Raw genomic sequence first — 24054 nt, 5'->3', positions numbered from 1 at the left:
CATAAAGGAAATCCCTTCTTCACGCGAACGCGGTGATTGGTGTTTGGAATATGCTGCCACAGGAGGTGGTGATGGCCGCTAACCTGGATAGCTTTAAAAGGGGCTTGGACAGATTTATGGAGGAGAAGTCGATTTATGGCTCCCAATCTTGATCCTCCTTGATCTGAGACTGCAAATGCCTTAGCAGACCAGGTGCTCGGGAGTAGCAGCAGCAGCAGCAGGCCATTGCTTTCACCTCCTGCACATGAGCTCCCAAAGGCACCTGGTGGGCCACTGCGAGTAGCAGAGAGCTGGACTAGATGGACTCTGGTCTGATCCAGCAGGCTTGTTCTTATGTTCTTATGTTCTTATGCTTTAAAAGGATTGTGTGGAAAGGGCCGTCTGGTCTCCAGGCAGTTGGCAACACTGTAAGCGGCCTTGATCCTCTTGGATCCCATCATCGGCCAGACAGACGGTGAGAAGAAGAAGAAGGCTCTTTCCTTCCAGTCTGGGATTTCTGGCTCCCGGCTGGGAAATCCCTGAAGAAGGAACCTCAGCGGGATATAATAGTATAAAATCCACCTTCCAAAACCGGGGTGGCCAACCTACGGTGCTCCAGATGCTCATGGACTACAATTCCCATCAGCCCCTGCCAGCATGGCAGACATAACACATTTTTCCATTAGCAAAGGGATTCAGGGCTGCTTGAATCAGTGAAGGGAGAAGAGAAGAAGAAGAAGAGTTTGGATTTATATCCCCCCTTTCTCTCCTGCAGGAGACTCAAAGGGGCTGACAATCTCCTTGCCCTTCCCCCCTCACAACAAACACCCTGTGAGGTAGGTGGGGCAGAGAAGGGAGCTCTGAGAAGCTGTGACTAGCCCACAGGTCCCCCCCAGCTGGCATGCGTGCGTGGGGAGTGCCCAGGCTAAATCGTTGAATTCCCCCAGATAAGCCTCCACAGGCTTCAGGACTGCAGAGCGTGGGAATCAAGCACCTGGTTCGCTCCGAGATTAGATACAGGCTCTGCAAGCTTTCTTTAACCTCCTACGCCACTGCTGCTCCTAGATTCCTTTGCGCCAAAGAGAGCAAGTGGGGTGTCGTGGTTAACAGCAGACTCCAATCTGGAGAGGTGGGTTCGATTCCCCGCTCTTGCACATGAAGCCTGATTGAAGCAGGGTGTCGTAATCAAGAGCGGTGGACTCTGATCTGGAGAACCGGGTTCGATTCTCCACTCCTCCACTTGAGTGGCAGGCTCTTATCTGGTGAACTGGATTTTGTTTCCCCGCCTCCCTCCAGATGAGAGTTTTCCTGCCTTGGTGACTTTGGGCCAGGCACGCTGCCTCAGAACTCTCTCTTCAGCCCTAACACCTTATTTCAATAAGGTGTCTGTTGTGGGCAGTGGCATAGCTGGAGGGGCTGGAGCCCTTGGCACCACTCCCAATGGTCATAAGGGGGGGGGGACATTGCAGGCCTCCCCCAATTGCCCCATTTCTCTGAACTGCTTGCATAGTTCCCAGGAAAGGGGTGCAGTTGAATGCAACCAGTAGGCCCTACCCCCAAACTCCATGTGGGCTCACCATGCTCCCAAGCCCCCGTAGAGCTGGGGGGTGGGGCCAGCCCTTCTATGCCCCTTGGTTTGGGAAGGGGTGCAATTGGGGTGGCAGAGTGCAGCCCACGGTGAGCCCTAGTGCCATTTTCCTCAACTACCCCTCGGTTGTGGGGAGAAGAAGGGAAAGGAGCTTGTAAGCCACCTTGAGTCTCCTTACAAAAGACAAAGGCTGGATGTAAATCCAAACTCTTCCTCTTCTTCCCCACGAAGCCTGCTGAGTCACCTTGGGCTAGCCCAGTGGTTCTCAACCTTCCTAATGCCGCGGCCCTTTAATACAGTCCCTCAGGTTGTGGTGACTCCCAACCAGTGGTGGGATCCAAAAATTTTAGTAACAGGTTCCCGCTGGTGGGTGGGATTCGAAGCAACAGAGGTGTAGCCAGTATGGGTGGGCTGGGCGAGTACGCACGGCGGGGCGTACGGGCATTCCGGGGGCGGGGCATTAATGATTTCTCTGTTACTGTAAAAAACTATTACTGTAAAAAAAAAAGTTGCTAATTTCCAGCTGGTATCTTCCATCCATAATTTAAACTCATTATAGCAAGTCCTATCGTCTACTGCCAACAGAAACAACTACTTCTCCTCTAATTGACTGCCTGTCAAATACTTTATACTTTCAAATATTTCATTTTGTTTCTAGAAATCAAAAGAAGGATACTTTCCTTAAACAAGGAACTTTACCACATTTCTAAAACATGTTTTTAAAACAGCCCAACAGGGAGAATTATCCCGTTTTCTACCTTCGCTAACCAGCCACATAGGAAACCACAGGACTTGATGATTTTTGGACCTAATGGAATTTCTAACGGAAAAGCGGACCCAGTTAGTAACCCCCTCTCGGCACACACAAATAATTAGTAACCCACTCTCGGGAACTGGTGAGAACCTGCTGGATCCCACCTCTGCCCCCAACCCGAACATTTATCCATTTTACAGATGGAGAACACTGATGCAGAGAGTCTTAGGCGACCCCTCTGAAAGGGTCGTTCGACCCCCAAAGGGGTCGCGACAGACAGGTTGAGAACCGCTAGGCTAGTCGCAGTTCTCTCAGAACTCTCTCAGCCCCACTGACCTCACAAGGAGAGGCAATGGAAGACAACTTTGAGCCAGTTTGGGATTCCTTAAAAAGGTAGAGGAAAGGAGGGTTTTTTAAAACCATCTCTTCATTTCCCGAGGGCTCCCAGGTGTACAGATGATTGTTATAAAGGGTGCACGTGGCCCAAACAGGCATCAGTTGTGTTCACTGGGTTTTATAGCAGCCTATTATGACACCATGAGCTTGGTCACACAGCCTCAAAAGTGACTCTACAACAAAATTATGTCCAACCCCGAGCATAAATTTAAATTCTCCTTTGCATGTGAACGGGAGAGATTTTCACCTAAACTTTAATGCCCTATATTCAAAAGTCAGTCCATGCTGTTGTAACTTATTACTGTCAAACACGGGGAAATTAACAGAATATACGTTTGTATTTATGGCCCCTTCCGCACACGCAAAATAATGCGTTTTCAAACCACTTTCACAACTGTTTGCAAGTGGATTTTGCTATTCCACGCAGCTTCAAAGAGCACTGAAAGCAGTTTGAAAGTGCATTATTCTGCATGTGTGGAACGAGCCTATAATTATCGCTTGTGTGGTCTTTACATGAACATCACCCCGTTTATATTCATATTTCTTTAGCCTAACAATCTCGGGTTCGGCTTCTGCTAAGGGTTTATTTTGGTTCTGGTGGAGTCTCTTCGCTTTGGCCGGAGACAGATCTGGTCTCTTTCAAGACATCACAGAATAATGCACTTTCAATCCACTTTGCAGATGGATTTTACTGTGCATTATTCTGCATGTGCGGAAGGGGCCCCGCATTCTTCACGGCGGCAGCGTCCCCTAGTGGATACGGGGAGAGGAAAGAGCTACTTCCTGTTCCCTGAGGTTAAAATACCTAGGGATTCCTGGTGAAGAGAGGGGAGGGTTTGGGGAAGGGCGGAGCCTCAGTGGGGATCAATGCCAGCAGAATCCATCCATTGTCTTCAGGGGAGTGGATCTCTCTCATCTGGAGATCAGTGGTAATTCCTGGAGATCTCCTGGCCCCGCCTGGAGGTTGGCAGCCATATGCAGCATCTATGAACCTTCTGACGTCTTAGGTGCCAAGGAAGCTTCCAAAACCAGGAATTCAGGATTGGAGAGGAGTTTATTTATTTATTTATTTATTTTGGAAACTGTCTATGCTGCCTCTCCAAAGGAATTAATTAGTTCAGAATTTGGCTCTCAGATACCATATGGACTACAATTCACTCAGCTCCCTGCCAGCACGGCCAGTTGGCCATGCTCGCAGGGACTGATGGGAATTGTAGTCCATGGACATCTGGAGAGCCATAGGTTGCAGACCCCTGAACGAGACCAATTTGCCCAATGATAGGGCCGTATGGTACAAGTGGGAAAGCTCCGCTGGTCAGTTCTAGGACTTGGAAACTGTTCCTAGTGTGGCAGGATGCAAACGGGGCAAAACCGCAGGTGAAAGTGCATTTGAGCATGTACAGAGTTCCGTGCCCTCAGTCTAGGATGGCCAGGTCTTCTAACGTAAATGGTGACTTCCACACGGGCACGATCCCCAGGTCCGTGCTATGCAAAGAATAACATGTATTTTATCTTTATTTACTCCATGCTTAAGAACGTAAGAAAGAGCCTGCTGGATCAGACCAGAGTCCATCTCGTCCAGCACTCTGCTACTCTCAGTGGCCCACCAGGTGCCTTTGGGAGCTCACCTGCAGGAGGTGAAAGCAATGGCCTTCTGCTGCTGCTGCTCCCAAGTCCCGAGCACCAGGTCTGCTACGGCATTTGCAATCTCAGATCAAGGAGGATCAAGATTGGGAGCCATAGATCGACTTCTCCTCCATAGATCGACTTCTCCTACCCTTTCTCCCGAATGGGATCCCCAAACCGCTTATCTTAGTCTTTTCTCCTTTTTCTCCTCACAACAGTGCTGCGGGGTAGGCTAGGCTGAGAATGCCTGATGAGCCCATGATCACCAAGGAAGCTTCCTCGGCAGAGCCGGGATTTGAAACGGGGGTCTCAGATCCTGATCCAACAGTCCTACAGCTGCACAACTCTGGCATGTTCCATTCTTGTATGCTAGAATTGACACAAAGGACTGAACTTCTGTGTAGAATGCAACAGTTCCGTGCAAAGAGGTTGTTGTGGGTTTTCCAGGCTGTGTGGCCGTGGTCTGGTAGATCTTGTTCTTAGAAGAAGAAGAAGAAGAAGAAGAAGAAGAAGAAGAAGAAGAAGAGGAGGAGGGAGGAGGGAGGGAGGAGGGAGGAGGAGGGAGGAGGAGGAGGAGGCAGTTTGGATTTATATCCCCCCCCTTTCTCTCCCTGCAGGAGACTCTCTCAAAGGGCTGCTGACAATCTCCTTTGCCCTTCCCCCCCACAACAAACACCCTGTGAGGTAGGTGGGGCTGAGAGAGCTCCGAGAAGCTGTGACTAGCCCAAGGTCACCCAGCTGGCGTGTGTGGGAGTGCACAGGCTAATCTGAATCCCCCAGATAAGCCTCCGCAGGCTCAGGCGTGGCAGAGCCTGGGAATCAAACCCGTTCCTCCAGATTAGGATACACGAGCTGCTCTTAACCTCTAATGCCATCGCTGCTGCTCCTTAACATTCTCATTGCACTCTGTGTATTGGCATCTTCAGAGGTGTATGACAGACACAGTGTGTAACCGACTTCCCTCTGTGATACACCTCTGAAGATGCCGGCCACAGATGTAGGCGAAACACTAAGAACAAGATCTACCAGACCACGGCCACACAGCCTGGAAAACCCACAACAACCAGCTGAATCCGGCCATGAAAGCCTTTGACAATACATATCAAGGCAAAATGTTTGCAGGGTGTGAAGAAATTGTAGCACGACTCGCAACAGAATTTGGTATAAGCTGACTAAAGAATTTGAGAAAAGGTGGATCAAGCTATAGACCCTTACTCTGTTCCCGACAGCGGTCAGCTAGGTGCATCTTGGAAACCTACAAGGAGAGCCCAAAGATTACGCTGTCCAGCATTAACTATTCCCCAAATCAGGTACTGAAAGATATACTGCACGTCAACATGGAGGCTCCATTTAAATATCTCTGCTAACATTGGACGTAGGTAAAGGGGGGTTCTCGGGTTTGAAACCCCCCCCCCCCCCATTCATGTCCGAAGCCCCTCCGTTTGTGGGTTTTTACAACATTTTAGTGCTTTTTCGGTGATTCTGTTTGGGGGTGGATTCCAGCATCACACAGTGGCCGTGCCCCGGCGGGGCAAAACTCAGATTTTGCACCAGGCTCCATTTTCCCTCTATGCCTCTGCCCAGAGGGGAGGGGCAGGGCAGGGCAGGGCAGGGCAGGGCAGGGCAGGGCAGGGCAGGGCAGGACAGGGGAGAGCTGCTTTTATAAGCGCTAGGCCAGGGGCGGGGCTTGGGGAGGCGTGGCCATGCCCTTGGGCGGGTGGGGGTGTGGCCCCACCCCCAACCCCCCCATAAAAAATCTATACCTACGTCCTTGCTGCTAACATCAGCGTATAGAAATACCCCGCATTTTGTTCTTGAAAAGAATCAGACAAATGCAATCTAAACTGTGGTTCATCAGAAAGACGTAAGTCGGAATCATTGAAGAGTTAGTTTTCTCCGGGCTGTATGGTTGCGAGTTTAAAGTATTTTTCTCCTGATGTTTCGCCTGCATCTGTGGATCCTCAGAAGATGCCCGCCACAGATACAGGCAAAACGTCAGAAGAAAATGCTACTAGAACACGGCCGTACAGCCCGGAAAACCCACAACAACCGAGTGATTCCGGCCGTGAAAGCCTTTCTACAATACGTTGCTTATTATTTATTCACTGCGTTTGCAGCTCACTTTTCCCCTCGACAGCAATCCAAAGCATCCTACAATGCTCTCCTCTTCTCCATTTTATCCACATTACAAGCCTGCGAGGTAGGCTAGGCTGAGAGTGTCTGACTTGTCCGAGGTCAAACAGCAAGTTTCCACGGCGAGCCCGAGTCTCCAGATTTTAGGCCCCTGTCCGCACATGCAGAATAACGCACTTTCAATCCACTTTCACAATTGTTCACAAGTGGATTTTGCTCTTCCGCACAGTAAAATCCAGCTTCAACGTGCATTGAAAGTGGATTGAAAGTGCATTATTCTGCATGTGCGGAAGGGGTCTCCTACACTCTAACCTCTCTGCCAAGCTGGTTCTCTATTTGTTTTGCACGTAAATAAAAATGGCTTCATTCAAAAGAGGGAGGAATTTGTATTAGAATATGTCCGACTGAGATCCACATTAGCGCAGAGCTGGAAAGGTCCCTCTGGGGCCAACTAGTCCAACCCCCTGTCCGAGGCTGGAAATTCACAACCCCCTTGCCCAGTGACCATTGCTCTGTGCCCAGAGGAAGGCAAAGAGTATTTGGGACATGCAGACAAAAAGTATTTGGGAAATTACATTGACTGTATCATAGTGACTTACTGACAGCCAGAGTGGTGTAGTGGTTAAGAGAAGGTAAGACTCTAAACTGCAAAACCGGGGTTGACTCCCCACTTCTTATCTGGTTAACTGGGTTTGCTTCCCCCCTCCTCCTCCACACAATGCCTGCCGGTTGACCTTGGTATAGTCCAGGCTGACCAGACGTCCCGCTTTTGGCGGGACAGTCCCGCCTTCAAACAACTTGTCCCGCGTCCCGCGGGTTATTTAAATTGTCCCGATTTTTGGGAGGCTGCCGCACTGCCTTCTGGGGTGCAAGGCAGTGCGGCAGCCTCCCGCGCGCGCGGCCGCAGGAGCACGGCCTTCTGGGGATTGCCATTTCCCGCCCTGTGGCAGGGCGGGAAACGGCAGCGCCCCAGAAGGCAGTGCGCTCCTGCAGGTGGCGTGGCTGCCTATCCCCCGTCCTGGTTAACAAAGGTGACCATCTGGTCACCTTAGTATAGTCACAGTTCTCTCAGAACTCTGTCAGTCCCACCTACTTCACAGAGTGTCTGTTGTGGGGAGGGGAAGAGGAAAGGAGTTTGTAAGCCCCTTTGAAAATCCTTGCAGGAGGGAAAGGCGAGGTATAAATCCAAACTTTTCTCCTGTTCTCATTCTTTTGTGATTTGTGGAGGCAACAGAGGGGAAAGCGGAAGTGGTTAGTGCTAGGCTCAGAAAGAACCAGGTTCTAATCCCCGTTCTATCGTGGAAGCTTGCTGGGTGCCTTTGGGGGTCAGTCACTCACTTTCAGCCTGATCTCCTCCCTCGCAAGGTTATTGTTGTGAGGACAAAATGGAAGTGAGGAGAACAACGTCAGCTGCTTTGGGTCCCCGTTTGGGAGGAAAAGGCAGTAGAAACGAAGTAAATACAAATAAACAAAGAGATGGAAAGACGCACATTCAGAGCCAATTATTTAATAAGCTGAAAGTTGTCTCCCTCCCTATTTCCTAGCCACAGGCCTGGTACATGTTCGGAGCTGAAAGAGTGGGCATGATGAGTTGATGGTGGTAAGAACATCAGAACTAGCTTGCTGGATCAGAGCAGAGTCCATCTAGTCCAGCACTCTGCTCCTCGCAGGAAAGGAGCTCCACCTCAGGGTGCCTTTGGGAGCTCAACCTGCAGGAGGTGGAAAGTAATGGCCTTCAATGTCCGGGCCAAGTGCTGTTAAAGCTCCTGAGCACCTGGTCTGCTAAGGCATTTGCAACCTCAGATCAAGGAGGATCAAGATTGGGAGCCATAAATCGACTTCTCCTCCATCAATCTGTCCAAGCCCTTTTTAAAGCTATTCAGGTTAGTGGCCATCACAACCTCCTGTGGCAGCATATTCCAAACGCCAATCACATGTTGCATGAAGAAGTGTTTCCTTTTATTAGTCCTAATTCTTCCCCCCAGCATTTTCAATGGATGCCCCCTGGTTCTAGTATTGTGAGAAAGAGAGAAACATTTCTCTTTGTCAACATTTTCTACCCCATGCATAATTCTATGGACTTCAATCATATCCCCCCTCAGCCGTCTCCTCTCCAAACTAAAGAGTCCCAAACGCTGCAGCCTCTCCTCATAAGGAAGGGGCTCCAATCCCTCAATCATCCGTGGTAGCAATCTCTCCTGCTTGTGCGCCTGCCCTGCAAAGTAGACACACCACCTCTCCAGGTATCAGGGTGCAGCTGCAGGGCTTTCTCACATCGGCTGTATCTTTGGTGCTGTGGCTACCTTTCATCACTTTCAATAATATTGAATCTCTCTTTGTCTATATACATTAATAGATCATTGTTAAGTCAAGTATATAAAGCATTCTAATAACCAGATTAGAGCAAAGACTCTGGGCCGTTATCATAGTTTCTTTTTTAGGTATATATAATTATATGTACTTGTTTATTAATTAAAAAATATATACAATAAGATTATAGTTTAAATTAGTTAAGACTTCCCAAATGATTAACAGTTAAAGTTATTTTTATCCAGTATACCAGTTAATGGAGCAGCAGTGGCGTAGGAGGTTAAGAGCTCGTGTATCTAATCTGGAGGAACTGGGTTTGATTCCCAGCTCTGCCGCCTGAGCTGTGGAGGCTTATCTGGAGAATTCAGGTTAGCCTGTACGCTCCCACACACGCCAGCTGGGTGACCTTGGGCTAGTCACAGCTTCTCGGAGCTCTCTCAGCCCCACCTACCTCACAGGGGGTTTGTTGTGAGGGGGGAAGGGCAAGGAGATTGTAAGCCCCTTTGAGTCTCCTACAGGAGAGAAAGGGGGATATAAATCCAAACTCCTCTTCTTCTTCTTTAGTTTATTTTTTAAAATATGGTTATAAATGCATAGAATCATAGAGATGGAAGAGACCCCAAGGGCCATCAAGTCCAACCCCCTGCCACGCAGGAACACGCACAAAGCAATCAAACGCAGATCCGTTCCACATTTAATGTTGATATTGATTATATGTTATTCTGATTATGTAAGTGTATGTGTTCATTACAATTACTTTTTTATTTTTGAAGACTCTTATGATTCAGTTTGCTTTTTTGGTTTGCTTTTTTCTGTCTCTCTTGAGCTGGTAAAATAAAAAATTATCTGAAAAGCTTTCTCTGGAACTTTGAAGAAGCAAGGTCCCCAGTTGCACAGAGAGAACCATGCGCAGGTACGCTGGCACACGCAAAAGTTGCATACATGTAGCATTCATTGCATCCAGTTGCATACAATGCATACAATGTTCATTGCATACAATGAACACATGTAGCTAAAAGCAAACTCCAGCTGCAGAAGCCTGGGAGTTGAATGCATTCCACACATGCCGAATAATGAAGAAGAAGAAGAAGAAGAAGAAGAAGAAGAAGAAGAAGAAGAAGAAGAAGAAGAAGAAGAAGAAGAGGAGGAGGAGGAGGAGGAGGAGGAGGAGGAGGAGTTCGGATTTATATCCCCCCTTTCTCTCCTGCAGGAGACTCAAAGGGGCTCACAATCTCCTTGCCCTTCCCCCCCACCTCACAACAAACACCCTGTGAGGTGGGTGGGGCTGAGAGAGCTCCGAGAAGCTGTGACTAGCCCAAGGTCACCCAGCTGGCCTGTGTGGGAGTGTACAGGCTAATCTGAATTCCCCAGATAAGCCTCCACAGCTCAGGCGGCAGAGCTGGGAATCAAACCCAGTTCCTCCAGATTAGATACACGAGCTCTTAACCCCTTACGCCACTGCACTTTCAATCCACATTCAATGTACTTTGCAGCTGGAGTTTACTGTGCGGAATAGCAAAATCCACTTGCAAACAGTCGTGAAAGTGGATTGAAAGTGTATTATTCTGCATGTGCGGAAGGGGTCTCAGAATACAGATTCTCAGATTCACCACAAAACCACCGTCGCCTTCAGTTTGCCCTGCCTGTAGAAAGGCAACAGCAGCGAACTTCCCTGAGCCCTAGGCGCGCAGAGAAACTTAACTGCAAACCGTTTAATTCGTATTTCAAAAACGAGGACAGCTGGAAATCCGTACGGCAGCCATCTATCCCAACTGGGAACTCTTAGCCCAGCCGGAGGAGCGTGTTTGACCCCTGCTTCAATAGTCAGAGGAAATGCATTCTGCGCGTCCTCTGAGACACTGCTAAGTTTGTTTCGAGACCAAGCCATGGCCTGAAGAACGAGGCCTGGTTTTTTAAAAAGCCTCGGCTGGAAATCCAGAGGTCAGTGATGATTGGGAACGCACAAAATAAACACCAACTCTGTTGGCTAATCTACCCTCTCCTGTGGAGCCCTCAACTTCCCAGATTTGCCATCTCAGCCAAATGGTGGTCAGAAAACCGATCGACTTGGTTGGAATGACCTTCTCAGTTGCTAAGAGGACCGATTCTGAATCAGTCTCGCATAGGAAGTGAGACTTGGCCGGAGCGCCTCAGAGCATGCGCAAACTGCCTTTTGCTCTGCCTCAAGTCGTCGCGCACAGTTCCCTGCCGAGCTGGGATTACCAAACCGGTTAACCAGATAACAGCAGTGGCGTAGGAGGTTAAGAGCTCGTGTATCTAATCTGGAGGAACCGGGTTTGATTCCCGGCTCTGCCGCCTGAGCTGTGGAGGCTTATCTGGGGAATTCAGAGTAGCCTGTGCACTCCCACACACGCCAGCTGGGTGACCTTGGGCTAGTCACAGCTTCTCGGAGCTCTCTCAGCCCCACCTACCTCACAGGGTGTTTGTTGTGAGGGGGGAAGGGAAAGGAGATTGTCAGCCCCTTTGAGTCTCCTACAGGAGAGAAAGGGGGGATATAAATCCAAACTGGAATGCCAATAAAGGCTATCATGACATATAAATCCAAACTCTTCTTCTTCTTCTTCATAGGAAGTGAGACTTGGCCGGAGCACCTCTAAGCATGCACAAACTGCCTTTTGCTCTGCCTCAAGTCGTCCCACACCGTTCCCTGCAGAGCTGGGATTACCAAACCGGTTCACCAGGTAACAGGAGAGCTAGATTTGAGACCGGTCGCAGTTTAGGGACTAGCAGGGTATAAGATTCTACAAAGCTTTTACTATTGACAGCTTACGTTCTAAAGATGCGGTCTGTCTCTAAGGTCCAACGGGACCTAGTGCAGACCCACAGATTACAGGATGCAGCCCGGAGACCGGCTCAACCTCTGACCCCCTCTCTCGGTTGGACCGGCCGTGCAAGAAGAAGAAGAAGAAGGAGGAGGAGGAGGAGGAGGAGGAGGAGGAGGAGGAGGAGGAGGAGGAGGAGGAGGAGGAGGAGAAGAAGAAGAAGAAGAGGAGGAGGAGGAGGAGGAGTAGTTTGGATTTATATCCCCCCTTTCTCTCCTGCAGGAGACTCAAAGGGGCTGACAATCTCCTTGCCCTTCCCCCCTCACAACAAGCACCCTGTGAGGTAGGTGGGGCTGAGAGAGCTCCGAGAAGCTGTGACTAGCCCAAGGTCACCCAGCTGGCGTGTGTGGGAGTGCACAGGCTACTCTGAATTCCCCAGATAAGCCTCCACAGCTCAGGCGGCAGAGCTGGGAATCAAACCCGGTTCCTCCAGATTAGATACACGAGCTCTTAACCTCCTACGCCACTGCTGCTCCTGCCCAGAGACTCCAGCCCAGAGACTTACCCCCTTCCTCTGGTTGCTGAGACAGAACGTGCAGATGCTCCGGGGCTGTTTGGCCTCCCTTTCCACATTGGGGCCGTAGATGGCCCTGAAGCACGGCTGCCCGTCCTCGCAGCCTTCGCCCAAGAGCAGCACGTTGGCCAGGTGGGAAATGTAGCTGGAGGCCAGGCGCAAGGTCTCGATTTTGGACAGCTTCCTGTCGACCGGCTCGGTGGGGATGAGGGTGCGCAGGGCCGTGAAGGCCATGTTGACGCTCTGGGTCCGGTCCCGCTCGCGGGCGTTGGCCGCCTGGCGCTGCTTGACCACGACCACCTGGCCCGGCTTGGGGCACCCCTCACAGCAGTAGGACTGGTCGGAGGCGTCGCTCTCGCTGCGGTTCTCCTCGTCCTCCTCTGACAGCAGACTCAAGTCGGGGTACAGCACGTGGGCGGCCACTGGTCTCAGCATGGCGAAGGCCATGGCTGTGGCTGCCCACCCGCCAAGGCCCGGCCTGGGGGCGTTTGGGACGTCCAGGCCCCGGCCTGTGGAGCTTCCCCTCCCTGCCTCCCCAAGATGACTTTGCAAGAAGAGCTAAGAGCTGGAGGCAGATGGACAGCCGGCCCACGCCTCCACCTCTGGCGCTCTGGTCTCGCCGAAGAGGAAAACCTCCCAGCTGTGGCTCGCAGCCGTCTCTGCTCCAGTGTCAAGGAGCCAAGCCGCCTCCTGTATATAAGGCCCGGGGAGGGGTCAGGGGCTCTTTACGGATTCCCAGCCAACCAGTGGGGGAGCTGACACTCTCTTCTCCAGCCAATGAGGCCAGCGATGCTGCTCCGGCCTCTGGAATCAAAAGGCATCAGAGAATCCAGGCAGCTGAGCCTCCGTTCCGTGCACATCTCGGGTTTTTATGAGGCTGGCGGGTGACAGCCGGAGGGGAAGTGGAAAAGTGGGGGGGGGGAGCAGATTTCTGGAGGCCAGACACCTTGCGAAGAGAGATCTCAAAAAGGATATCGAAGAGATAGAAAAAGTGCAGAGAAGGGCAACGAGGACGATTGAGGGACTGGAGCACCTTCCTTATGAGGAGAGGCTGCAGCGTTTGGGACTCTTTCGTTTGGAGAGGAGACGGCTGAGGGGGGATATGATTGAAGTCCATAAAATTATGCATGGGTTGGAAAATGTTGACAGAGAGAAATTTTTCTCTCTTTCTCACAATACTAGAACCAGGGGGCATGCATTGAAAATGCTGGGGGGAAGAATTAGGACTAATAAAAGGAAACACTTCTTCACGCAACGTGTGATTGGTGTTTGGAATATGCTGCCACAGGAGGTGGTGATGGCCACTCACCTGGGTAGCTTTAAAAGGGGCTTGGACAGATTGATGGAGGAGAAGTCGATCTATGGCTACCAATCTTGATCCTCTTTGATCTGAGATTGCAAATGCCTTAACAGTCCAGGTGCTCGGGAGCAGCAGCCGCAGAAGGCCACTGCTTTCACATCCTGCAGGTAAGCTCCCAAAGGCACCTGGTGGGCCACTGCGAGTAGCAGAGAGCTGGACTAGATGGACTCTGGTCTGATCCAGCTGGCTTGTTCTTATGTTCTCATCCCTGCAGGGGAAGCCGGTGGGGACGGATCCAGATCCGTCAGCCGGCCTGGCTGTCTCTGGGAGGATATTGGCCCCAGGTCGAAATAAGAGACACCTGGAATCGAACCGCTCGCTTCGGAGAGGGCAGACAGAATGTGCGGCAGAGTTGCTGAAAGGCAAGAGACAGGGGCGGGGTGTATTATACCGTCACTGAACCCAAATTAACCTGGGCTGAACCGGCCTCTTCTGCACATGCAGGATAATGCACTTTCAATCCACTTTCAATCCACTTTGCCGCTGGATTTTACTGGGCAGAATAGCAAAATCCACTTGCAGCAAACCATTATGAAACGGGATTGAAAGTGCATTATTCTGCATGCGCGAAAAGTTCATGAGAGGAATGAGAGCTCTGCAAAGAACTCTTTCCGGGCATTGGTCCCCAGCATCTGGCACTCAAAGGTACACTGCTTCTACACATGGAGGTTCCATTTTGCCATCATTGTGAATAACTGTTGGTTGTCCTTGCCTTCTCTGTAAATTGATCTACTCCTTTTTTAAGGGCCAGGGGCAGTTATGCTAGGGAGCATGGGCGGGAGAATGCCCTCATCCGGTTTCTGGACTTTCTAGTGGTAGCTGATCAACCCCTGTGGAGACAAAATGCTGGACTTGATGGACTACTGGTCTGATCCAGCCAGAAGAGGAAGAAGAAGAAGAAGAAGAAGAAGAAGAAGAAGAAGAAGAAGAAGAAGAAGAAGAAGAAGAAGAAGAAGAAGAAGAAGAAGAAGAAAGAGGAAGAGGAGGAGGGGGAGGGGGAGGAGGAGGGGAGGAGGAGGGGGAGGAGGGGAAGAGGAGGAGGAGGAGGAGGAGGAGAAGGAGGAGGGGAGGAGGAGGAGGGGAAGAGGAGGAGAAGAAGGAGGAGGAGGAGGGGAAGAGGAGGAGGAGTGGAGGAGGAGAAGAAGGAGGAGGGGAGGAGGAGGAGGAGGGGAAGAGGAGGAGGAGGAGAAGGAGAAGAAGGAGGAGGGGAGGAGGAGAAGAGTAGTAGTAGTAGTAGTAGTAGTAGTAGTAGTTTGGATTTATGTCCCCTTTCTCTTCTGCAAGGAGACTCAAAGGGGCTTACAAACCCCTTTCCCTTCCTCTCCCCACAACAGACACCTTGTGAAGCAGATGGGATGAGAGAGTTTGGAGAGAACTATGACTGACCTAAGGTCACCCTGCAGGCTTCATGTGTAGCAGTGAGGAAACAAATCCAGTTCACCAGATAAAAGTGTGCCAGCAAGCAAAGGACTGGGGAAATCAAACTCAGTTTTCCAGATCAGAGTCCACCTTCTCTTAGCCACTACGCCACACTGGCTCCTGAGATGTTTTTAGACCATATGCTCCTGAATGGGGACATGTCTTTTTTTTTTTAAAGAAACAGATTTTGCATAGGAGTTGTGATATGTACTTAAAATGATAATATGCAGTTAATCAACAATATTGTTCCCTGCTTTACAGTCCTTTTTAAATTTCCTATTGTGATTAATGTACCTTTATCTTTCCCAAATCTGGGAGCGTTTCTCTCTACCTGCTTGCAGAATCTCTACCATACGCCTCTAATTTCTAGCTGCCTCCCAAGTCGGTCAGCAAAACTCCATCTTTTCCCTCACTGACGACTGAGGCCCCTTCCGCACATGCAGAATAACGCACTTTCAATCCACCTTCACCATTGTTTGCAAGTGGATTTTGGCAATTCCGCACAGTAAAATCCAGCTGCAAAGTGCATTATTCTGCATGTGTGGAAGGGGCCTGTTGAGCGTAAGCATTTATTGTCATTGTGCACGCACAACGAAATTTACAGCAGCATTCCTCGATGCACACAATTTCAGACTCATACCCCATCCTCACTTTCCCTTCCTCCACCCAGCCCTACACAGCCCCAAACACATCAACACGAAGCCGCGGAGTTCAGCAACGCCACCGCTCTAGAGTAGAAGCCGTCTCTAAGCCTCTTTGTCCTAGTTTTGATAGACCTGTATCGTCTGCCGGATGGTCACAGTTCAAAAAGAGAGTGTGCTGGATGAGACGGGTCTCTCAGAATATTTTGGGCTTTCTTTAGGCTTCGGGAATTATAGAGTTCTTCCAAGGAGGGGAGAGGGCAGCCGATAATCCTCTGTGCAGTAGTGATCACCCTTTGGAGCGCCTTCCTATCTGCCACTGTGCAACTGGAGAACCATACACAGATGCAGCAGGTTAAGACACTCTCTATAGCACAGCGGTAAAAGGACACCAGGAGTTTTCCATTCAGTTGTTGTTTCCTTAAAAGTCTCAGATAGTACAGTTGAACCTTACAACTTGCTCGAGAGCCCGCATTTCTGCCCTCAGATGCATCCCGGCCATGGTGTCACCCGCCCCGCACTACCGCCCTTCGAGGAAGGAAACAGTGAAGATTTGGGGGCTGCTTTCTTTGGCTGCTTGCCTTCTTCAAGGGCGCTCGGAGAGGATTCCTGGGGGAGAGAAAGAGAGCTTGAGGTGAGAATGCAAGAGGGCGAAGAGAGTACATATCTCCGGTAGAGGAGCAGACGGGAAAGGAAATCTCTGAGCAATAACTCATCATCTCAGGAAGCCAGAAGCGGGCAAGAAAACCCCCCCTCTGTGCAAGAGCATAAGGGGATGTTTTGACCTCTCCCAGCCATAGGTAAGCTCCAGCCGGTGAAGTTGCCTCTGCTCCGGCTAGAGCAGATCCGGTGAACCCCCAGTGAATTTGGGGGCCTCCGTTTCTCACTCTCTGCTCACAAGGAAAGAATCTACTTTTTCCAAGACAGGCAAACATTTTTTTTAAAAAACCCACCTTCCTCTCGAGGAAAGAGGAAATGTGTTTATACTCAGCTCTCATTCCGGGTGCATTGAAAGAGATGAGAAATGCCTACTTGGGGGGGGGGGGAATGGAAGCAACTATTGGATGGGACAAGAAATATCACAGGGTCTTGGGGTGCCAACTTTGGACTTGGACATTCCTGAAGATCTGGAGGGCCATGCTTGCAGAGGGGAGAATTTGAGGAGGATTTCACATTAGAACCTGTGGCATACCAGAGAGTTCGCAGAGACGTGTAAGATAAGCTGACCAGACGTCCCGCTTTTGGCGGGACAGTCCTGCCTTAAAACAATTTGTCCCACGTCTCGCGGGTTTTTTCAAGTGTCCCGATTTTTGGAAGGCTGCCGCACTGCCTTCTGGGGCGCAAGGCACGCAGGAGTGCACGGCCTTCTGGGGCACTCCCGTTTCCCACTGAAACGGGAGCACCCCAGAAGGCAGTGCGCTCCTGCGGCTGCGCAGCCACCCACCCACCCGTCCCGGTTCACAAAGGTGACCATCTGGTCACCTTAGTGTAAGACCATTAACTCCAGAGCCGAAAATGCTCAAACTTGCTTCTTTTTATATTGTCGAAGGCTTTCATGGCTGAAATCACTAGGGTGTGGTGGGGTTTCCGGGTTGTATGGCCGTGTTCCAGTAGCATTTTCTCCTGACTTTTCGCCTGCATCTGTGACTAGCATCTTTAGAAGATTTGAAGATGTTTAAACATTTTATACAGGCTTCCTTTTAAAATGCTTTTGATTGTCTTGATGCTTTAATGTTGAAACGGTTTGACATTTGCCTCCACGGGGACCCTATTTGGGTGGAAAGGCAGCACGGACATATTTCACATAAAAGAAATAAATAAGCCCAAACAATGTATTGTCGAAGGCTTTCACGGCCAGATTCAACCGGTTGTTGTGGGTTTTCTGGGCTGTGTGGCCGTGGTCTGGTAGATCTTGTTCCTAATGTTTCGCCTGCATCTGTGGCTGGCATCTTCAGAGGTGTATCACAGAGGGAAGTCTGTTACACAGACTGGACACTGTGTGTAACAGGCTTCCCTCTGTGATAATGTTAGGAACAAGATCTACCAGACCACTGCCATACAGCCCGGAAAACTCACAACAACCAAGGCCAAAAACTTTAACAACAGACAGCCAAACGGTCAGGACTTGTTAAGGAGAAAGAACAGTGGTGGGATCCAAAAATTTTAGTAACAGGCTCCCATGGTGGTGGGATTCAAACTGTGGCGTAGCGCCAATGGGGCTGGGCGGGGCACGACGGGGGCGTGACCAGTCATTCCAGGGTGGGGCATTCCTGGGCGGGGCTGTGGCAAGGACGCAGCCACTGCGCCGGTCCTTGGGCGGGAAACGAATGCACGCAGGCGCAGGCTGCCACGCACACCGGTGCACCTCCTGCTAGACTGCTCCAAGTTCTGCGCGCTACTGCTGAGAGGAGGGGCGTAACTAAGGCAAAAATCATGTGGCAAAATCACCCATTAGTAACCCCCTCTTGGTACACACAAACAATTAGTAACCTACTCTCGGGAACCGGTGAGAACCTGTTGGATCCCCCCTCTGAGAAAGAACGTTTGCAAACCCTCCTCCAAAAAAGCTCCTGCGTTTCCAGCAAACGGCACAGCAAGCCCGACGCTGCCGCCTTCTCGTTCACAAGACGTTGGCATGTCTGCGGAGCTGCGTGAGTTCCCCGCACCGCTTTTTAACCCGTGCCCCCGCTTCACTGATTAGCAGCATGCTTACAACCATTTGCGTTCAAGCCCCATTACCCCTGCGCGAGCGTTCGGCCGGTCTCCGCCAGAGGAGCTGGTTCATCCCGCAGTCTCCAAAGTGGCCACCTCTGAGCAAACAGCGGGGAGACGCTCTCTGTTGGCATTCGTGTTCAGCGAATCAAGGCGGCCGCTGTTACTGCAGGCTGAGCCGGGGTGGAAGTTGCTGGGCTGGAGGTTAAAAACATTCCCTTTCTCTTCCCCACGGGGTTTCAGAAGGTGGCGCGGAGTTGGCCTGTTTTCCCCTTTCCGCTTGTTTAGCTGTCTGGTGACCGTGAGCCAGAATTTAAAGTCATACTGTGGCGTTCGTGATGGTCGCAGGTTGGGAAGGTGGAAGGAATTTCTGGCCGGAGGAACCAAAGCAGGAGACGGAGGCCGAATTCCCCCCGAAATTTTAATCTAGGTACAACCAAGTTTCAAAAGAATCAGCACCTTTTCATCTAGGTTGTTGGGGGCAACGAGGATGATTGAAGGATTGGAGCCCCTTCCTTAGGAGGAGAGGCTGCAGCGTTTGGGGCTCTTTAGTTTGGAGAGGAGACGTCTGAGGGGGGATATGATTGAAGTCTATAAAATTATGCCTGGGGTAGAAAATGTTGACAGAGAGAAATTTTTCTCTCTTTCTCACAATACTAGAACCAGGGGGCATTCAGAAGCAGCAGTGGCGTAGGAGGTTAAGAGCTCGTGTATCTAATCTGGAGGAACCAGGTTTGATTCCCAGCTCTGCCTCCTGAGCTGTGGAGGCTTATCTGGGGAATTCAGATTAGCCTGTACGCTCCCACACACGCCAGCTGGGTGACCTTGGGCTAGTCACAGCTTCTTGGAGCTCTCTCAGCCCCACCTACCTCACAGGGTGTTTGTTGTGAGGGGGGGAGGGCAAGGAGATTGTAAGCCCCTTTGAGTCTCCTGCAGGAGAGAAAGGGGGGATATAAATCCAAACTCTTCTTCTTCATTGAAAATGCTGGGGGGAAGAATTAGGACTAATAAAAGGAAACACTTCTTCACGCAACGTGTGATTGGTGTTTGGAATATGCTGCCACAGGAGGTGGTGATGGCCACTCACCTGGATAGCTTTAAAAGGGGCTTGGACAGACTGATGGAGGAGAAGTCGATCTATGGCTCCCAATCTTGATCCTCCTTGATCTGAGATTCCAAATGCCTTAGCAGACCAGGTGCTCGGGAGCAGCAGCAGCAGAAGGCCATTGCTTTCACATCCTGCAGGTGAGCTCCCAAAGGCACCTGGTGGGCCACTGCGAGTAGCAGAGTGCTGGATTAGATGGACTCTGGTCTGATCCAGCAGGCTAGTTCTCAAGTTCTTATGTTCTTATGTTTCAACATCCTCACTGCAGAGTGTTTCTAGTGAAGAAGTCTAGGCCTGCCCCTTGGGGGATTGGGGAGGGTGCCTGCTGTCAGGGATACAATTGTTAAGCTAGCAGCACCAAAATTTCAGAGTATGTTTAGGAGCCCCTTCTGATGATTCCACCCAGGTTTGGTGAAGTTTGGTTCATGGGGGCCAAAGTTATGGACCCTCAAATGTGTAGCCCCCATGAACCAAACTGCACCATACTTATGGACCCTTAAATGTGTAGCTCCCATTGGAAACAATGGGGGATAGGGGCACCCCCTTTGAGTGTCCATACCATTGGCCCCCCTGAACCAAACTGCACCATACTTGGTGGGTATCATCAGGACAGTCACCTGATGATATCCTCATAATTTGGTGCCGATGCATCTAAAACTGCGCCCCCTGCAGGCACCCCAGAAATTTGCCCAAGATTCTTTGTTCTGCAGTGACTTAGCTGCATTGCTGTCAATGGGGAATTTCTGGTAGAGGGCTGTGAGGTGCACATTTCTGAAGGTACGGTCACAAAACTTTCAGGGTATCTTCAGGAGAGTCTCTGGATGACACCCTCCAGGTTTGGGGGAACTTTGCTTCAGGGGGTTCAATTCTATGGGACCCCAAAAGGGTAGGGCCCGTCTCCCACTGCCCCCGAAGCAAAGTTCTCCAAACCTGGATGGTGTCATACAGAGACTCTCCTGAAGATACCCTGAAAGTTTTGTGGGTTTACCATGAGAAATGGTGCATATACAAGCAGATCCAGGAAAATCCCGTGATTGGGGGAGGGGGGGAGGCGAGAGCACCAGAAATGGGACTAATCTGTGTTCTGCGGTTCATCAGTGGGGAGATCGTGAAGAAACCTGGATATTTCGGGTGACTTTCCCAGGATTAATCGCCAGTGGGAAATCGCCCAGAGAGGGCATGGCAAAACGTGTGCGTACTTTTAGCTTGGGAAACAAGATGCGACTTGTGGACCGAGTCGCCAATTTCCAGGTGCTGGCTGGAGATCTCGTGGCATTACAACTGATCTCCAGGTGTCAGAGATGAGTTCCCCTGCAGGAAATGGCCGCTCTGGAAGGTGGACTCTATGGTATTGTGCCCCATCGAAGTCCCTCCCCTCCCCAAACCACACCCTCCCCCGGCCCCAGCTGGGCCAAAACAAACAACATTAATTTCGACAAAGACAAGTATAAGATGTTACACTTAGGCAGAAAAAAATGGAATGCACTGATATAGGATGGGCGACACCTGGCTCGACAACAGCACATGTGAAAGGGATCTGGGAGTCTTAGCAGACCAAAAACTGAACATGAGTCAGCAGCGTGATGCGGCAGCCAAGAAAGCCGATGTGGTTCTGGGCTGTATCAATAGGAGTACAGTGTGTAGATCGAGGGATGTACTTGTATCTCTCTATTCTGCATAGACCTCACCTGGAATATTGTGTACAGTTCTGGGCACCACAATTCCAGAAGGATAATTGACAAGCTAGAACGGGTCCGGAGGAGGGCAACCAAAATGGTCAAAGGTCTGGAATCCACGCCCTACGAGGAGAGACTTAGGGAGCTGGAGATGTTTAGTTTGGTGAAGAGAAGATTAACAGGTGACACGAAAGCCATGTTTAGATATGTGAAGGGATGTCATGTTGGTGAGGGAGCAAGCTTGATTTCTGCTGCTCGAGAGACTAGGACCAGGAGTCACGGGTTCGAGGTGAAGGAAAAGAGATTCCACCTCAACATCAGGGGGAAAAAAACACTTCCTGACTGTAAAGTGGGGTGTGGTGGAGTCTCCTTCTTTGGAGGTTTTTTAACAGAGGCTGGATGGCCATCTGTCAGGAGTGCTTTGATTGTGTGTTCCTGCATTGCAGGGGGTTGGATTGGATGGCCCTTGGGGTCTCTTCCCACTCTATGATTCTATTCTGCATTGGTCAGATTTCACCCGGAATACTGTGTCCAGTTCTGGGCACCAAAATTCAAGAAGGTTATTGACAAGGTGGAACGGGTCCAGAAAAGGATATCTGGAACCAAAACTGTCCCCTCTTCATCTGAGTCTTCCTCCCGGACGTCCCCACCTAGACCAGACCACCTAAGCCACTGGTGGCGAACCTATGGCACGGATGCCAGAGATGGCACTCAGAGCCCTCTCTGTGGGCACGCGTGCACAGAGTTCGTCATGTGGGGGAGCGAAAATCTCCCCACACACACACACACACATCTAGGCTGGCCTGGGCCATTGGGCACGACATGTAGGTAACCCTGTTAAGCGCTGTTAAACCCCACTGATTTTCATGGGAAGAACTAAAGCGTGATCCTTTACCTGGGAGTCAGCTCGGTTGCTGGCAACGGGGCTTGCTTCTAAACCCTCCTAGGGTTGTGATTCACCCATTCGAAGCGTTGCACGGTTGCTTCAAAGCAAAGCCACAGACTACCACCAAGCTTACTCCCAAGTAATGCGCGCCTCAGAGCCAACTGTTTTTCTAAACTGAAACCTCAGTATTCAGGTTAAAACCGCTGTTTTTAATGAAATTTAGTATATTTTAACGATTGCGCTTCTATGGGTTGCTGTTGTTTTAATTGTATAGTTTTGCTCCCAAACTTGTTTTGTATTAGTTTGTTGCACACCACCCGGAGCCCTTCGGGGATAGGGCGGTATAAAAATATAAATAGATAGATAGGTTTTAAAGGAGCAGCGGTGGCGTAGGAGGTTAAGAGCTCGTGTATCTAATCTGGAGGAACCGGGTTTGATTCCCAGCTCTGCTGCCTGAGCTGTGGAGGCTTATCTGGGGAATTCAGATTGGCCTGTGCACTCCCACACACGCCAGCTGGGTGACCTTGGGCTAGTCACAGCTTCTCGGAGCTCTCTCAGCCCCACCCACCTCACAGGGTGTTTGTTGTGAGGGGGGAAGGGCAAGGAGATTGTCAGCCCCTTTGAGTCTCCTGCAGGAGAGAAAGGGGGGATATAAATCCAAACTCTTCTTCTTAATTATTAGATTGTAATTCTGTGGTTTTTAATGTTGATTTATTTTCTGTACACCTACCAGAGCCCTTCGGAGGTGGGCGGGATAACAAGTCTAGCACACCAATGAAATGAATGAATGAATGAATGAATGAATGAATGAATGAATGAATGAATGAATGATAGATAGATAGAAATATAGATAGAAAGAGAGAGAGAGAGAGAGAAAGAGAGACAGACAGACAGACAGACAGACAGACAGACAGACAGACAGACAGACAGACAGACAGACAGACAGACAGACAGATAGATAGATAGATAGATAGATAGATAGATAGATAGATAGATAGATAGATAGATAGATAGATAGATAGATAGATAGATAAAATCGCTGCGTTGGCGCTTTGCGATAAATAAGTGGGTTTGGGTTTGCAGTTTGGGCACTCTGTCTCGAAAAGGTTCGCCATCACTGACCTAAGCCATACCAGACTCGTGAGCCGTGACGCTCGGCTGGGTTTCTCTCCGTCCCACCTGGGCTTCCCCGTTTCAGGCTGGCTCTCCCAGTCCGGTTCCAGGCTCGTTTTCGAAGGAGCCTCTCAGGACAGGCACCCTGCTGGGCTGAGACCGTCCCGAGCTAGGAAGGGGCCTGACGTTCCTGACAGCCCGCAAGACGGATAAGCCGGGCCTGTGTATTCAGGTGCGCCTTCTGCAGAGCACGCGGGGACCATCTGAAGGGAAAGAGGCCCTCCGGACAGCACGGGCCACTCTGGAAGCCACTCACGGCCCACCTCTGTTTTACGGCCCAAGCAACCACAGCCGGGCCGGGCCCTTAAACACAGAACCGCCCCAGTTCTGATAGCGGAGCCAGAAGTGGTTTTATTCCACTTCTGGTCTTATTCTGAATAAAGATGGAACAATGTTTTATTTCCGTATAAGATAGGTAGGAACACACTGTATGAGATAGAAAATAGGAATTATAGCTATCTTTTGTATTTGCGTCTGCATGGAACCTCCTTGGCTCAAGGCAGGAGTCCACCCCTGCTCCACCTGGGCTCCACCTTTTCATTTGTAAAATCCTGAATGGACGTTGACAAAAGGGACCCTGGAAGAAGTGCCTCCAGCTGCCTTAATCCCACCAGCAGGCAGATAAGGGTGCCATCGTCGTTAAGTTTCGTTTCCTGGCCCAAGCACCCAAAGGACTCTTTTGTGCTTTTCCCGCCAGTGCCTACGTCCGTGGTGGCAAAGCTTTGGCACTCCAGATGTTATGGACTACAATTCCCATCAGCCCCTGCCAATTGGCCATGCTGGCAGGGGCTGATGGGAATTGTAGTCCATGACATCTGGAGTGCCAAAGGTTCGCCACCACTGGCCAACGTCATTGCCTCGCCCTGCTTCTGCCGCGAAATTCGAGAAGGGGCTGCCCACTGGACTCTAATTGGTTCCCATGTATTGTAGATGTATGAT

General features: G+C 50.4%; 1 protein-coding gene across 1 annotated transcript in view; it reads right to left on the bottom strand.

Moving 5' to 3' along the window:
• TCF15 (transcription factor 15) overlaps window positions 1-12799 on the bottom strand; it is a 17913-nt gene extending 5114 nt beyond the window's left edge. Inside the window, exon 1 of the mRNA XM_048497192.1 lies at window positions 12135-12799. Coding sequence (XP_048353149.1) covers window positions 12135-12590 — 456 coding nt within the window. The 5' untranslated portion in view covers window positions 12591-12799. The remainder of the gene's footprint in view (window positions 1-12134) is intronic.
• Between the last annotated feature and the right edge of the window lie 11255 nt (window positions 12800-24054).

Source organism: Sphaerodactylus townsendi, linkage group LG05, assembly GCF_021028975.2.
Source record: "Sphaerodactylus townsendi isolate TG3544 linkage group LG05, MPM_Stown_v2.3, whole genome shotgun sequence".
NCBI lineage: Eukaryota > Metazoa > Chordata > Lepidosauria > Squamata > Sphaerodactylidae > Sphaerodactylus > Sphaerodactylus townsendi.
The sequence above is the reverse complement of the archived record's forward strand: the minus strand, read 5'-3'. Positions and strand labels throughout refer to the sequence as shown.